Source organism: Haemaphysalis longicornis, unplaced genomic scaffold, assembly GCF_048455015.1.
Source record: "Haemaphysalis longicornis isolate Haplotype H1 unplaced genomic scaffold, Haemaphysalis longicornis Haplotype H1 scaffold_4, whole genome shotgun sequence".
NCBI lineage: Eukaryota > Metazoa > Arthropoda > Arachnida > Ixodida > Ixodidae > Haemaphysalis > Haemaphysalis longicornis.
In genome coordinates this window covers 36,627,991-36,644,616 of record NW_027526361.1, presented here as the reverse complement: position 1 = coordinate 36,644,616, position 16,626 = coordinate 36,627,991, and the positions used below count along the sequence as shown (strand labels likewise).

General features: G+C 46.9%; 2 protein-coding genes and 1 pseudogene across 4 annotated transcripts in view; 1 reads left to right on the top strand and 2 right to left on the bottom strand.

Annotated features, from left to right (window-relative positions):
* LOC144178502 (brain-specific serine protease 4-like) overlaps nucleotides 1-4,349 on the bottom strand; it is a 47,213-nt gene extending 42,864 nt beyond the window's left edge. The window contains exon 1 of one of the 2 annotated variants that reach the window (XM_077706416.1): nucleotides 4,213-4,349. The gene's annotated coding sequence lies outside the window, so the exon portion shown is untranslated. The remainder of the gene's footprint in view (nucleotides 1-4,212) is intronic. The other variant, XM_077706415.1, reaches the window with a different exon arrangement.
* LOC144178504 (venom protease-like) overlaps nucleotides 1-16,014 on the top strand; it is a 65,790-nt gene extending 49,776 nt beyond the window's left edge. For both annotated transcript variants that reach the window (XM_077706417.1, XM_077706418.1), the window contains exons 3-6: nucleotides 1,283-1,371; nucleotides 4,322-4,614; nucleotides 11,840-12,018; nucleotides 13,200-16,014. In XM_077706417.1, the coding sequence (XP_077562543.1) occupies nucleotides 1,283-1,371; nucleotides 4,322-4,614; nucleotides 11,840-12,018; nucleotides 13,200-13,361 (723 nt within the window). In that variant the 3' untranslated portion in view covers nucleotides 13,362-16,014. The remainder of the gene's footprint in view (nucleotides 1-1,282; nucleotides 1,372-4,321; nucleotides 4,615-11,839; nucleotides 12,019-13,199) is intronic.
* On the bottom strand, nucleotides 7,319-11,003 carry LOC144178623 (uncharacterized; annotated as a pseudogene).
* Nucleotides 16,015-16,626: the final 612 nt, after the last annotated feature.

Here is a 16,626-nt window from a genome sequence, read left to right as displayed (position 1 = left end):
CAAGGCCAGCGCCCTTGCTACGAACCCAAAGGAAATGCGATGTGCCCCGAACGCGATGATGTGCGCAATTGGATAGACGCCCGTTTCATAATGCGAGGGTTCGATTCCGACCACGGGAAGCGTTTTTAATCAAGGCACGCACTCCCAAGACCTGCTGGAGGGGCCCTTGCCTCCTCGTCCCGTTCCCTTGCACTTCTTTCCGCTCGGACAGAAGAAAGTTTGAAGAGCTCCGCTGTTAAAATGGCTTAAGCTATACCAGTCATTCCTGACAGTGCATCGAACAAGCATGCGTACGCGACTCCGTAGCTTGGTGCATCGTGTAATGTATTTCCGTCATTACTTTGAAGCCAGACGGCTTTGCTTGCACACGCGTTTCGGGCTCATCGCCCACGAGTAAGGCCGTCGTAGTATGCAGGAACGTCGACGCCCGCACCCGCGTAAGTATTGAGTGACCGGTTGGGCTGTAACTTTTCAGCGCTTGCCCAACTATCGCCGCTGAAAGTGTTTCCCCACAAAAAGCAAGAACGAACCAATCTCGCTTTTACACGTGGGTGATGCATCCTGGTAGGCTCTAATAACTTTAACAGACGTTGTTCATCATCCTCGTATATATATTTTTAATGCTAGAGTAATGTATGGCCCATTAAGCTAAAATTAGGCGACCGGTGTCTAGTGCCTGTAGCAGAAAGCGGCTCCTAATTCCACGTGACTCCGAAGCGTTCCATAGCACGTGCATGTCATTACTAAAGTTATAAAATGGCCGCGCTCCTAGTCAGTGCATTGGCTGCAACGCGTTCCATACCGCCTGATTCGCATGAATAAAGCACAGAAAATCGCGCGCTGGTATGCAGCGGTGGGATGAGGCAGCATACGTACCGTTCCGCTATGGAGTCTGAAACATCTACGTCGTCGGCGGCCGCAACCTCGCCATTAGCAAAAGGGGGCCGTCCATGCCGACATGCGGCAGATACAGCACAGCAACACTCTACAGCACATCACACGGCCCGGAACGCGAAGGTGCACTCAGCGGTGGTCAACTGAACATTAACGCTTACGCATTCGCAACTTACAAAAACAGCACACATGCCCTCGGTGTTTTGTTGTTGTGCCGCGTCTTTTGCCATCAGGCATGGAGACATGAAGCTAGTATTCGATTATTACGAAGTCATTTTGTTATTTATTGAGTGTTATGTACCGAAGAGGTCACATATACATTAGCTGTGTAACCAGTGGAATCAACTCATCGATTTTCTTCTGTATTAAGGAAGCCTACACATTCCAGGTCTCACTGAGGATACACGGTCAGCATGAGTGTGGCGGCACGATCATCGGAAAGCGATGGATACTCACAGCGGCACACTGCCTGCAGAGGTGAGCAACTTTTTTTTTTACAGGTTGCTTGAGTGGGCATGTGATAATAGCAGATAAGCGGGATGCCTGTCACGTAGTAGGCCTAAAGATATTTTTTACGTGATGTATCGAAACGAATAAATAATAAATAATAGGTATGTGTCAAAGTTACGAGTGAGAGCTATACGCGTGCTATTTTCATCAGATTAGGTTTTTTACGTAGTTTTCTTTTTCTTTTATCCTTCCGCCGTGTCCCAGCTTTGTTTCTATATTCGTGTGAGCAATTCGTTAACCATGTTAATTTTTGGTTTAAGGCTGAGGGTGCCAAGGATAAAGCTGAGGAACGCAAAATAAATTTTAGAGAGTGCTTCTTCGTCCAAAACAAATAGCTACAAAATGCGCTTGGATAGGAAGTGAGGAAATTCAGGTAGTGAGGGGAATATTGAAAAAAAAAAAAACAGGTGTTCAAACAAAAACTAAGAAGAAAATATGAAAAGAAACTAACAAAACAATATTAAAAGAAAACAAGAGCAAGGAGACGGCTAATGTGTTAATGGGACTCAGACAAAGTATACCTGCTAAGTTAGAGACTCGTTAAGGAAAACTTGGGAAGACACTTAATTATAAGCTAATTACTCTGACATATGGTTCAGTTTCGTAAAATTGAATTTTTCATGCCATAGGTACCAAAAGCAATGACGAGAGAAAAAAATGGATAGACAACGTTGGTATTTGTGAGCTGCATGCATAACGATAGAATATTCTCGACAAATATACAAAAGGTGTTCAGGGCTCTTTTGCTTGGCTCGAGGCCGTGAATATAATACTGAGATGTTCCAAAATAAGAGAAGCAACTGCAGCGCTTTCACTGCAATATCTCGTTCAAGCAGCGCGTTACTAGACGCGAGTCGAAAGAGGGTACGTAAGGAAGGTCCTCAATGGTTAGGAGATGCACAGGAGCCATTATGCAAGAACCATATCGTAGCATAAAATTAACACTTCACACCTCTTGCCCCACAAGCAGTAATGCGTCGTAAGGAGTACCTCACTAATTTATTTGCACGTTAATATTAGTATAAAGATATCTCCTTTCGAATTTTTAAAATGAAATAGCCATTATCACGCTGCAGTGTGCGCATCCGTAAAAAAAACGTTTGAACGGGCGATGCTTCTCAAAACAAGTGCAAGTCTTTAGTAGATTATTCTAATTACATCTGCACGGCTAAATAATTTATCAAAAAATGATGCGCCTCTTTTGTTTTTGTAATACGATGGTTTTAGTGTGTAGAATAATGCCCAAGAAATACTTGAAAATTAACTGAACACAAAATGTGAGATTTTAGGGTGTGGTTTTTCACACGGACTCACGAGTCTCCACAGCGAGATCGGAAAAGGAGTGAAGGTTTGCTAGCACAAATATGTGGTAGATTTCTATTTTTTTTATTAAAGAAACACTGCTCTCCAGTTTTCCAAACGCCATCCGCCTCAAACACAGCTTGTTTTAAGCCTAAAACAAATTATATTTTAATTATTTCGTGTGTGTACTGCGAACGTCACTCGCAGCTTTCCAGTTAAGTTTATTTCCCGTTTTATTTTGGTTTCATAATATTTGATTGATTGTAGTGTTTAAAGCACCGAGGTAACGCAGGCGATGAGGCGCGCTGTAGTGGAGGGCTCCTGATTAATTTTGACCACCTAGGAATCTTTAACATGCGCCGAAACCTCGTACACACGGCTGTTTTTGCTTTTCGCCTCCATCAGAAAAGCGGCCGCGCGGCCGGGAATCGAACCCGCGACCTCATGCTCAGCAGCGCAACGCCTTAGCCACTGAGCCACCGCGGCGGGTAGTTCCATAATATTTACATGTGCCTGGTGCAATGCACCGCAGAAACAATATACAAGTAGTACTTAAAACATTTGTGTTGGCATTGTAAAAGAGGAAAATAAAACCCCACCACCCCTCTGTCGAAACGAAAACGATAGGGGAACGTGGAGCTTCCCAAAATCAAGTCAACACCAAACGAACCAACGCAGAAGCTATTGTTCAGGGTATGACGTAAGATCGAGCGCTCTTCGTGCGAACACCTGTTTCTTATCGGGACGGTTTACTGCACTGCGACTGTACTCTCTAGTGCTTTACTGATACTCGCATTCATTGGCTTTCCCTAACTTCAACCATCGTCGTCGGTACATCTTGTGTTCAATTTTGAAAGTCCTTACACCCCCCCTCCAAATCCAAACTGCTTTAGCCATGCCCGAATGGCGCAGTCGGGTAGACGTCATCTTCATAACGCAAAGGACCCAGGTTCGATTCCGACCACGGGAGGCGTTTCAAATTTTCTTCACTTCATCCCCGATCATTATCATCGTCAGAGCAAGTCGGCTTTCCTGCAGTGCGTTTCGGGTGGACTGCAGACTGCATCAGTGAGGGGCCGAAAGCTTTGCTTTAAAATTTACAAAGCACAGTAAAGCAGTATTAGAGAAAGAGCGCTATGACGTGCCGTTAACCTTAATTAGTATCTGTTTCTAAAGGGCTACACGAAACTTTATTACCTTCCTTAATAGCTGCGTCAGTAAACATTACCTCGTACACTTTTCCAATACATAGCTTGTAAAGTTCGCCTAAATTCTCCCCCTCCCACAACCGTTTTTTGGATGTCACCTGGCATAGTCACGCTAAAATTAACTCACTAGTCATCTTCCTTAATTTGTTTTTCGAAAGTTAGCCGCACCTCGTGGCTCACTGTACGACAGTGGCAGTTCCGTAGGCACGAAAGTCGCGCGACAGAGCCACAAACACGGCAACGGGGCTCATCTATCGTATCCCGCGCGCAAAATTCGTAGAAAATCTCCCACGCTCACATTCGGCGAGTAGTGTCGGAGTTAGGTCATACGACGGACGCCAGGCGTCGTCCCCGAGCTCCTCCTCAGGTGCCGACGTGTCCGACGTGGACGGCATCCGTTTCCGCAGGGCCACCCTCCGGAACATGCGCGTGCGCGTGGGCGAGTACCACCTGTACCAGGCCGAGCTGGGCCACTCGTCGCTGGACCTGGTCCCGGAGAAGCTGCTGCTGCACCCGCAGTTCGGCCAGCCCAAGCGGCTCAGCAACGACATCGGCCTGCTGCGCGTCTCCTCGGACATCCCGATGGGCGCGTTCGCCGTGCCGGCCTGCCTGCCCTCGGCAGCGGCCGACAGGCGCCTGTACGCCCCGGGCAGGAACGGCACCGTCGCCGGCTGGGGCTACGTCCGGGAACTGCGGCTCGGTGAGCATCGGGCACTGGGGGGGATTCCCGCGCGGGCTCTGTGGCGTCAGCCTTGCTTCCGGGTTTTTCCCCCGCTCATGGACTAAGCCTTGGAATGCTTTCCTACGGCGGCCCCGGCCCGAGCGCAAGGTCGCGCAGTCGCTGCCGCCCTCAGCGCAGAACGCCAAGGATCGCGTTTGCAGATGTATGGGTGTGACCACGCATGCTGCAAGCCAGGCTAACACGCGCTTCTACGAGCGCCGAATTAAGATGAAGCTGCCTCGGTAAGAACGGTGCACTAGGCATGCGGGATCCTCCTTGTGGCCAAGCGGGCACCACGGGGAACGCAGGAAGGAGCAGACAACAAAAAGGCTGGTTTCCAACAGTCTCTTCCTCCACAGGCACACGGAGATTAAATTTCGTTTAAGCAAGAATAAGCGGGAATACCAAAAGTCCTAAGACAAAGTGTGGGAAGTCCCGCAGGACACTTAACAGTGACATGATGACAAGATGATTCATCTTGACGAAAGGGTTCATGGGCAGGGGGCTCGAAGGCGACAGTCCCGTGTCGTTTTACTCTCTTGTCTGTTCATCTGTAACTGCATCTAATGGGGAACGGGATGACCAGTACTGCCTCTTAAGAACGTAATATTTAACGTCATTATTATTCTGTCCTTCATGCTAATTAGGTCGTCTCCCTGCCAGCAGGAAGGTGATGATGAGGCCGACTACGATGGAGCGCCACGTATTGACGGGTGATAATTTTTTTTCTAGCGGCTACGGATACATCATACTCCAAGATAAACGCCTTCTTGAGAATGTTTATACCTGTGGCGTGAGCCATTTATGTGAAAATTGTGTAGTTACCAAACTCCCCAACAGCTTTCAATATTTTTTACCCTTAGCCCCTAAGCCTTAGCCGACGGTATACCGAGGAGGCTAAAGGGGTGGAACAAGAAATCTTATGAGGTAAAGTCATTGTAAAAAGTTTCTGGCTCATGCCAAAAGTTATCAGGCCGCAAAGAATTCAACGTACAAGATTGCTCCTCGAGTAATGCTGAAATGTTTTGCCACAGAAAGCTTTCGAAACCACTTTCCTTTCGCACCACCATAAAATAACGTCATTTCCATGAATTATTTGTATGAAACAAATCTGTGATATTTTTTAAAGTCACTCTTGCTCCGCTTTAAAGAACGAGTGATTCCTTTTTTTCTTCTTTATTCCCTGCGCATATGATGATGCCGTGCGTTACTGCCACCACAAGGCGAGGAGAGTTTTTTTTTATTGCGCCATTTTGCCCCAGGGCATCAGAGGAAAAGTTGAAGTAAAGGTTTCATCAACAAAAAAATAAAATTCTCAAAACAGGCATTGCTCAATCACAGCCTATTCGTACGTGTTGGACTACCAAGTTGACGTATAAACTTGCATTCTACTTTACAGCGAAGCTGTGTTTGGCTTGGGTTTCGTGTATTCTTTCGGTCTGTCAATTAAAAACACCCTCGCCCTTGTTTTGAATAAAAAGGCGGAAATAGGCAGCCTTGGCTCCATCGATAGTTGGTGACCATAGAAGGCTTCGGGGGAGTGCATGTTTCAAACGGCCTATGATTTCGGTTGTGGCCATGCAGTAACAGCAGACGCATCGAGAAAGCATTTTCCGAAGAAAAGCTTCAGTGTTCTCGCTATTGGCGTCTTTAACGTGAGAACGGGTGAAGTGAAAGAAAAAAAAATGGCTCTAATGCATGCTGCGAAGGTGATTGGAAAGCAAAGCTTTAAACAGCAAACGTAACAATTGCCCATGCGACGTCACTTGAATTCACAGACGTGACTCTAGAATTAGTGAAACCATAGATTCTGCCAGCCGTTAACTGGAAATCGCGGGGCGGAGTCCCGAACGCAGCAGCGTCAGCCACAGGCCGGGCTAGAGCGGTAGCCGGCCGCGCGACGGAAAATAGAAACCGGAGAGGAGCGTCTTTCCAAGGGTGAGACAGCGGAACCTAGCCATTCTGATGCGCTAACTCGGGGCTACACTACCGCGCGATACAAGCGCAGACTCCGAAACAATTCGGCATGTAAGCGTAGTGCTTCCCGTTTATGCCGATTAAAACTAGTTAGTTCAGTAAGTTTCAAAATCCTGAGAAAGCTGAGGAAACTTTTATAATCGCTTTTTATAAGAACCAGTTGCTCATTTCGCTTTTTGTAATACCTCTTAAAACACAGTCGAATTTGTATTCACCAATTTAGAAAATAGCGCCCTATTCGTGGCAAGCAGTGCGCTAAAGGTAGCGTTGCTCTAGCGGCCAGATGTCTGTATGTGGTCTCTACATTTTGTTTTCCCGCCCTGCAAACCAATTTTTAAGGTGTCTTTGCCGTGCGACCACTTAATTCCGTCTGGTCCGTGTTACCCAGAAGTGCTGTCGAACAGGTTAAACCGTGCGAAGTAAGCGCGCAATGGACGCGAAGCTGCGCCAAAACAGGTCCAAAACAACCGTCGCTAAAGCAGACGACAAAGCCGTACAGCCGACGCTCCCGCCGGCGAGCAGGCACCTCCGCACGAGGAACGCTGGGTAAATTCGCCGCGCCATCTACAGTGTGCTCCGTGAGTGAAATCCTTCGATCGAGTGACTGACAGACAGACAGGCAGACAGACAGACAGACAGACAGACAGACAGACAGACAGACAGACAGACAGACAGACAGACAGACGGACACAAAATTTCGGAAAGATTAAAATCCTGCACCAACCGTGTAAAGACAACCATGATCCGTCACAAGAAAGCTTCGTGTTTAGCCATCCTCGTCTTGAGACGAAGGGGCGCCTGATTTTTTTCATTGATTATGCCTAACACGGTGAAGTGGTTTGAGATCAGGATGGACATAGGCTTCGTTTACATGCATTTGTGTTCTGGTTGAGCAAAAACGTCCAGCGGCGAAGCCAACTTTATCGGGATTACTCAGCAGAAAACTACTGTAACTCTTGTGCTACAAAAGTTTGCCAAAATTATTATATACTGCCCGCTGAGGTGTCTGTATCATTACGGCGAATTTCGTTTACCTGTCATAAGTACTTAGTTCACAGTGAAGTGGTAAAAGTTACATAATTCTCGTCTGCTGTCAATACATGAGATTTTACGGGAGAGAAACGAAGAACCCCGTGTTTGTCTGCTAGAACAAACCCCACTCCTCCAAAGTTTCATTAGCCAACCACAAAGCTATAGTTACTACCATTACCAAAATGATTGGAAAAGTATATACATGCGCCAAGCACGCATGTGTGGGATTTGTGTTTTATGCAGCTTCGCTGGTCAGCCCCTTTCCCAGAGCGGAATAGCCTTTATTTTTTCCCCTTGATTCTCGAAGGACCTAGATGATTAGGAGCGCAATTTCCTCTTGAAGAGGAAGCAAGCAAATAAAGCGGAAACGAAATTAATTATTAGACCCTCGTTTTAACGACGTCGCTTTACTCGAGTTGCCGCTTTATTTGAATTTTCCACAATACCAACTGCAGTAAAGGGACAGAAAATAATTCCCGCTTGTAACGAAGTGCCGCTTATAATGCAGTCGGTTTCCGCTCCCGAGTACTTCCGTATAACGTGGGTGTACTCTATGTTCTCTTTTTAATACAGCAGCATAGACAATAGCTAGGATACCCTAGTAAATAAAGCGTCCTATATTCAAGGGCTATCGATACAATTTAGCCCACGCCCTCCAGGTTTATCTCTGTCTTATCAGGAAGGACAAGCTCCAGTTCCATTCCATCCGACAGAATGCACTGTAACGACCTCAGCTATAATTAACGAATCGGTGATTGTCTTCCTTTCGCCATCCGGAAGCTGCGCGTGTAGGAAGAGCTCATTCCGGGCTCTCCCGACGTGAGAGGGAACTGGTTGGAACTGGTTAAGGTCGCCGCGTAGCTTCCCCTCTCTTTCACGTTGCGTACGCTCGTTGCACGTCGTGGGAAACGTTCCTGTGTCAGCCATTGCTATTCCACAAAACATGGTAGTTGTGCCCTTTGGAATAATAAAAAAAAAGCAGCTCATTCAATAGCGCTGTTATTAGTTTTGCGGGCTTACGCAAAATATGACTGCTCCAGAGAAGGAGCATTTTGCGCTCAAAGGTATCAAGGTACCCAAAGGGGAGGGTGTGTGTGTGTGTGTGAAGGGGGAGGGGGAGGTGGAGAGGGTTTGCCCGGTACTTAGCGTCAAAAGCTTTTCTTCCCTCTGAAGTTGGAAATGACGCCATAGTTTGTTTTTGACATTCTCGCAGTTTCAGGTAGCTTTAAAATGCACCTGCCTGACTCAAATGCTCCTATATTCTTATAGTTAAAAAAAAAACAACATATGACTGACAGGTCGGAATGGCCAAACACGACACATCTTGTGATAGCAGCATACATTCCTTCTTATAAATTGTTGTGCAGTACACCACGGTGACCATGCGCAACTCTGGGCATGTGACACTTTGATAGAGTAACGAGAGCAATTGCCCTCAATACGCCGTAGTTTAGCCCTAAAGTTTTGCTTTGAGCTAGCGTTGTTCAGTTCAGGCCTATGGGTATGTAATATTACACAACTATATTAACAGCAACACCTGCAGACTATATATGCCGGGCAGGTTAGGCGTAACATTACCCTTTGACGCCTTACGAGATCAAACGGTACGCGCAGCTTGAAGTACCGCGAGAACAACGAGCACTTCATCAAGTGAGTACCAATTGGCGACGTCAGAGCTCGAAGCAGGACGTTGCGCCTGACGTCCTTCGTTTAGGCTTACCCTAGTGAAAATTTAACGTTCAGCCTTAAGACACGCCAGTCAACATCATACTCGTACTTCGTCGAGCTCAGGTACCGGTTGTTGAACCTTAAATAGCGACGTCTGTTGTGACACCAGGCCTTCTCTTATTCGCGTCGCCCCCTTCCTCTGTGGCGCCTCAACCTTCGCGCAAGTGATATCAAATTCCAAAAATAAAATTAGCGTTACCAATGAATGAATGAATGAAACCACGTTTATTGCACATTTTAATGTGCCGAAGGCACTGCGGTGGAAAGGCATATGGTGTTATAGCAGAGGGAAAGGGTAGGGCTGCCTCTGCTTATTAACGGACGTTTAGGGGGCAGCTGAGCGGGGACCGCTTGAATCTTGTGGCTGTCGCGGAGCCGATCACCAACCGGTGCCGCCGCCGGGTCTCGAAGGAACAAAAGGAGTGCTCGCCAGATCTCGGTGGCTCGATCCGGAGGCTCGGGATCCGGACAGGCCCATGTCCGGAGAGAAGAATGCCAGAGTCCCTGTTTTATGACGGCCAGGGCACGAAGTCTAGTTGGAATGTAGAGGGGGCACCCCCTTAACAGGTGGTCGAGATCAGCACGGCAGTTGCACGTAGAGCAGGTGCCATGGTGGTGTGTCACCCTGGTGAAAACGGTTCAGCAAAAAAAGGCTAAGGAGGGTGCCTGTCTGAATTCTCCGAAGCAGGACAGACTCGCGGTGTGAATACCTTCGAGGGGAGCAGCGGTATCGAGAGTGGAGTGCCAACCGCTGTGAGGTAGGCAGCACGTTGTTGTTTGTTCAAATGCTTGTCTGCCATCGGATCTGCTAGCTCGCGTGGGGTAGCTCGGAGAGGAAAAGGAATATCGGAGGCTCCGGCTAGCGCGGTGTAAAGATGAGCCCGCGCTAATCTATGAGCCTTCTCGTTTCCGGGGATACCACAATGCGCGGGTACCCAGAGGATGGTAAAAGCGTGACCGCGTTCACGAAGTAGGCCCGCCTGGTGCCGGTTCTTCTGCAGTACATGATCTGCGTAAAGAACATTAGCGCACGCTCGATGGGCAGCCTGAGAATCAGTGTACACACGATGGTGAACGGGCTCAGTTTAAGACGAAATTTCGAGGGCCCACTCCAAATAATCTAGAATGGCCATTAACTCTGCTCGGGTGCTGTACATCGCCTCTGCTGATACATGATGGCGTCGCTTCTGGCATCCCTTTGTCTGGTCGTACCACGCAGTGGCATAGCAATTGTTGCTGGTACCGTCTACTGGAAGTGAAGCGTCCGTGTATACGATGTGTTCAGTCAAGGGGAGGGAACTCGTAGCCTTAGCATGCCTCTTGGCGTAGGCAAGGCGCCGCACTCGCTTAGTAGGGTCCATATTAAGCGGAAGTGTCTCGTCATCGGTGAGTTCAGTGACTTCCCACGGCGGCGTTTTGTTGGGAAGAGGGGGCATAGTGTGGATGTCATACCCGAGGAGCATGAGCGTGTTCCTCCCGACATTTGTCGCGCGAAGCCTCGTCTCCTGTGCGCGGATGTGCATGTCGACGAGTTCAGAAAGGTTGTTGAGCTTGCTACAACTCTTGAGTGAATCGAGGCGTGTGTACTTCGGAAGTCCAGTAACAATGCGTTTGGCCTCGTTAAGTAGCCGATCGAGCGCAAGAGACGTCACCAAGTCTGAGTTTTTGCATGCGAGGAGTTGGCCGAAGTGGGCTAATAACGCTTTCGCAGTTATGAAGGGAAGGCCGACTCAGCCCGGCTCGGATGAAATGACATACCCTCACAATTTGCAGGCGTTGCAGACAGTAGAGAGAATGTTGCCGATTTTTACATACTTAGTATTACTTACAGCCTTAACCAGAATGTATGCAACAGCAACATTTTCTGCTTCTTCTAGCTTATTACTTGATATATAAAATAATCCGTAAATTGACGGGGCATCATTCCGATTGACGGAGTTGGGTCTGTTCTAGCGTATACCGATTCCGGTTGTGTGGCGGATTTGAGTCTACGAACCGAATACATTTGACACGCCCCCACCTCCCCACCCGACACTCCCTACGTACTCCCTTTTCCCCTCTACCGTACCGCCATTCTGTCTTCCTGAATAAATAAAATAAATTAAGCCTCTGAATGAACTAAAATAAAAATTAAAATAAATAAAGCATCCCAATAAAAGCTACGCTTCTCGCCGCAGCTACACACAGACAACCATCGCCACCGGGTTTTGGTGAAATGGCATTACTACTGATAGCGCAGTAGAAGTTCAATTTCACCAGGCTGAATATGATTGCGAAGAACGACAAATAATGGTTAACTATGGTGAAAAAACAATTGAATTGTTTCATCATGCCACTTGTTATCAATGCCACTTGTCGATCTCTTTCTACGTGCAATATAGCCCGTTTCCTCCTTATGGGAAGCTTACACAACCCCAATGCTCCCGATTCTTCCTCTCTCCCCCTCCACCCTCCCGAATTTTCGTAGACTCCTTCAAGGACGAGAGCCTGAGCGCGTACATGACCGAAGTGCTGCAGAAGGTCGAGGTGCAACTCATGAGTAACGGCCAGTGCAACGAACTCTACACCGAAGCCAAGAAGTCCATTCGGGTCGCCAAGGAGCAGCTATGTGCAGGTCACAAGGACGGCAAGAAGGACGCCTGCACGGTGAGGGCTCCGCAGACGATAAAGCGAAGACGCGAAATGGAAATATTCACAGGCTGTACTGGTGCGCGCAGCGTAAGGATCATAAACCGATAGTGGCCTGGCGACCTTAAAGGAAGTTTGTATATTACCAAGACGAAGTACTGGTTTGGAACTCTAGAATTATTGATACACCAGAATTACAATAAAACCTTTTTAATGAGAAGGTCAAATAATTACGCTACAAACTAGGTAAAAGAAAAACAAAATTAATTACTTTTGGGGGGTTAAGGCGCCGTGAGTGCCATGAGGCGCACCGTAGTGGGGGGCTCCGGATTAATTCTGACCCACTGGGATCTTTAGTGAGCTGAAATCTCGACACACGGCGTTTTCGATTTTTACCTTTACCTAAAAAGTGGCCACCGCAGCCGGGATCAAACCCGCGTCCTTGGGCTCAGCCGCAGATCGCCAAAAGATAGCAAAATGGCGAACATCCTGCCTTTTCATCGCATGACGACATGTCCCTGTGACACAAAAGGAACTATACTTAATCCAATTGGGCACCGTTGAGAGAAGGTGCCGAAAAAAAGAGTCGTGACTGTGCAATGAACCTTTTTCAGTACCGGTCGCGTCTAGCGGCCGCCACGGTGAGCTAAAAAAAACAGTGGACACGCACGCCCCCTGAAGATCTTGCAGTCGAAAGCATTGACAACTAGACTGTGTGCCTCAAAATAAATTATGTTCTTTAATATATACAATGAATGAAAGGGCGATTACGAGAGTATGAAGGCACAAATAAGTGGCCCTGTGTAACGTGATACGTCGCCCGCTTCCCGAATCAGTGATGCGGCCTATCGCGCGAACACACTATGAATGAGGACGAGTTTTAGAGCATGCGCTTACGATCTCCACTTTCGGTGAACAAAAAGTCAGTTGCTTCCCCGGCGGCGGCCCAATAACTGAATTTTATTGAAAATTTCACGGAGTCAAATGTCCTGCACCGTTCTTAGAATTGTAATACAATGACACGTTCCCAACGTGCCGTTTGGCTTTTATACTTTAGCCATTGTCGTTCGGTGTCATTGAAGGTGCTCTTGTTATACAGGTACAGTGCACGGTGGGCCTTATTTAGCAATATGGGATGCTCATAGCTCGGCTACGTGTTCTTTGTTTTTATTTGCCGGCGCGAACGCTGCCTTCCGCAGGGCGACTCCGGTGGACCTCTGATGGTTGTACAAGGCAGCACGCACGTCGTGATTGGCGTCGTATCCGGTGGCATCGGCTGCGCCCGGCCGCTGCTGCCTGGCCTGTACACCCGCATCACTTCCTACATGCCGTGGATAATGAGTCACCTGAGGAGCAGCTGATAGCCCACCGTCAAAGGATACCTTTGCTCTACGCTCTTTCGTTTTGTTTTATCCAGTTTTCGTGAACTGAAAATCGCGAAAAAAAGGGAAAAAGAAGAACAGTTCTGCCAATTACGACAACCGAGGTCAACTGAGCGGCTTGATGAGGCAACGTTTCTCCGTGTAGGTAATAGAGACCGTTATATTATATCGGTGAGCGTGTTTCGCTAACAGAGGACGTAATTTGAGAGGTGTGTGGTCCACCGACTGTAGCATGAATGTAAATATCTTTGTAATACCAATACATTACTTGAGCTCCCGCTTGTTAAATGTGAATTTAAAAACATGTCTGGGCGTTCTTTTTCATCGGCACATAAAGCACTGAGGTATGGTTGTGACGTCATTACCTTTCGCGAGCACTTTTAAGCATTACATGTCAGGCGTTTTACGTGTGCCGCGTAAGTCGTTGAAAGGAGAAAGCGACGTTTATGTGAGCAGTATTTTTGTACTCATCTTTCTCGACATTCAGAGCGGAGAATCATGGTGGCTACTCTAGCGTAGCTAATTATAGAGGTTTCTAAATTAAACAATTATTGGTACATTCTTTTCATACGCGGCAGTGGACTGAGGTGTAATGTTAGATGCAAACACGGTCGGTTTATTCGCCATGCTAAAATTGGTGTTGCTCCATGATTTTTCTACTTGCAACTCGATCCGTGGGACCATCATTATGACGGGACAAGGTTAAAAAAGAGAAAAGTGATCCTGCTCGGGGGAAGTTTTGAACACATTTAATGATCCCGTGGGTCCAGCTAGCTGCAGGGGTATCGTGCGCTCATTAAATGGTGCAACTTTGATGAAGGACACGAGCAGAGTGAGGTCGAAGCTTAGGGCAGTGGTGCCACCCTTAGAAGCGGATTATTGCCCTTGCTTTTCTTAGTTGTAGGCGCATATTTTGGCGCCCTTCGTTGAGTAAAGCTGGGTAACAGGGCGGCTACGCCATTTAGAGCGCTGAAGCTATAGGTGTAGGGGAATGCCTGCGGAGTGAGAGCTATAGACTCGTGGCCCTAGTGCAGGTTGTGAAATGATGGACATGGAGGAACGGAAAGACTGACGAGAAGACAGCTTGCAGTGCACATGACCACAGAGAAAAATGTGATTTTCATAGGTTCAATGTTTGATGCAGCATCTTGTAAGCTATCGCCGTGCAAGCCAAGAATACAAAAAAAAAACGGTATCCACCTCCTCCGTCGCGTGAAAGATTTTTGTTATGGGTAAGGCCTAACCCAGTACTGAGAGTTAACTCACCGCAAGCGACGAACGTTGTGTAGTTGTAACACACACCTCGAGAGACATACAAACAGTCCTAAGTAAGACTGAAAGACATAAGACAAGTCTATTGACAATATATGAGCCATATTGCGAAGCAAGCATGATGCTGTGCCATGTCTGCTATATGTTTGCCTCGTGATGTTGATCAGGCTTCTCCTGCTAGCTCATGTCATGTAATGGTAGGGCAGGGAGAGGGTGGGAGAGATATGTGTAACCCAGTTGGGAAAATCTGCTTACATTTTATCTAATGATGCGGCATGGCGATAGGTGGCGCCACGACCTCATAAGGTATTTGTACTCCGCTTACTGTCCATGAGATTGCCACCAGTCTCTCGATGGACGTCACGCTGCGCATTAGCTGACATCGCAGATTTGAGTAGATAATGCTGGGGCAATGATCGCTAAATGCGGCCTAAAACGCTTATCGTAAGGTAGAGGATTCCAGACTACAAAGGGTGTCATTGGTTTCTTCCTAAACGTTGTTTCAGTGATTGAGGCTCTTCAATAACCCTAAAGTGGCATTGGTACTCCCAGTTCCCAGCGCCCCAACGCCGTAACGATGTATACAGTCGTCCAGACGTTTACAATCGTAACGATGTATACAGTCGTCCAGACGTTTACAATCGTATTTATGCTCTTGAGGCAGAAACTAATGCCTGCCTTCAGTGCCTTGGAGCCACATTCGACTGCACACGTTTTCTCATAAAATTCCGCTGTACGACGATATTTGCTAACATCATGTTAAGTAAAAGAAGAAACTTAAATCTATTGAGGAGTGTTACATGCTAAACGTTATATTTTATTATGTTGTATGACCTCGATGAGCCATAACATTGGGCAGAGTAACTATTTCGTGAAGCAACAAACGGAAATCATGAAGGATTGCAATGTACTACATTGCATGTAACACAACCACGGGTAACAATTAAGCCAATTTGTTGCATTGAATTATAGAAAGTCTTGGCTAATAAATCAACTCGCATGTCTACGCTTCCTCAATTCTGCCGACCCCGGCCACTTTGAGTCAGCCCAGCGTGAACAGTTTCCTCAGGTCATAATCAGTCCTTTTGTACAAAAGCCTCCATTGAAATAAAACAACGCTCTACGAAGTGTGTAGGAAAAAGAAATCTGTCTTTAATAAGTACTTTTCTTGCTTTCACGAATGGTTAGTCTTGTTGTGTTTCATTGGAAGAAACTAGTCAATGTCCACCATCATGGAAACCACCGAACATAAATATGAACCCTGTCTTACAATTTATCAGTACATTTGGTCATTATCAGACACTTTTACTTTTATCGCCTCAATGTGTTTGCGTCCACAATAAATGTTCATGGCCGTGTGTTCCCGCTTCTTTATTAAGCAACATAAACATCGCAAGTGTAACTGAATAGCTGTCTAAAATTTTCAAATCTCTTGCTTTACTCAAGTGAGTGTTCAATACAGTGGACATTTTACCACATGTGTGGGTGGCATCGTCAGTAACGACATCATCAGTGCAGTTGTTAGTGACAATACCAACCGGCATGGGGAGAGAAACGTCTGGTGTATTGTATATCCTAGTGATAAAAGCAAATCTTCTGAAACTCACCAAGATGAACTTTACTGGCTTCTGGAACATGTTTTTTTTTCAGGAAAAATACTTAGAATGTAGTGCATTAGATTCTTCACAAGTGTGCTTGAGTGCCTCCGAAACCGTCATGTTAAACTGCTTTTTTTGAGCATGTTCGAAAAAAATCGCCCGCACGGCTACCTTCGCATAAACAACCTTCGCAATAGCGTGCATGCTTCTTCATTATTGTGGTCTGTAACCTGGCTGGTTTCACTGGGAATTACGTCTGTGTCGCTGCCGGGATAAACTTACATACTGGGATACGCTTTGAATGATGATTCGCCATAGCTGGGTCTCATTTTAGATCCCAAAGACCATAACAGAAAGTAACCAGAACGAACAAA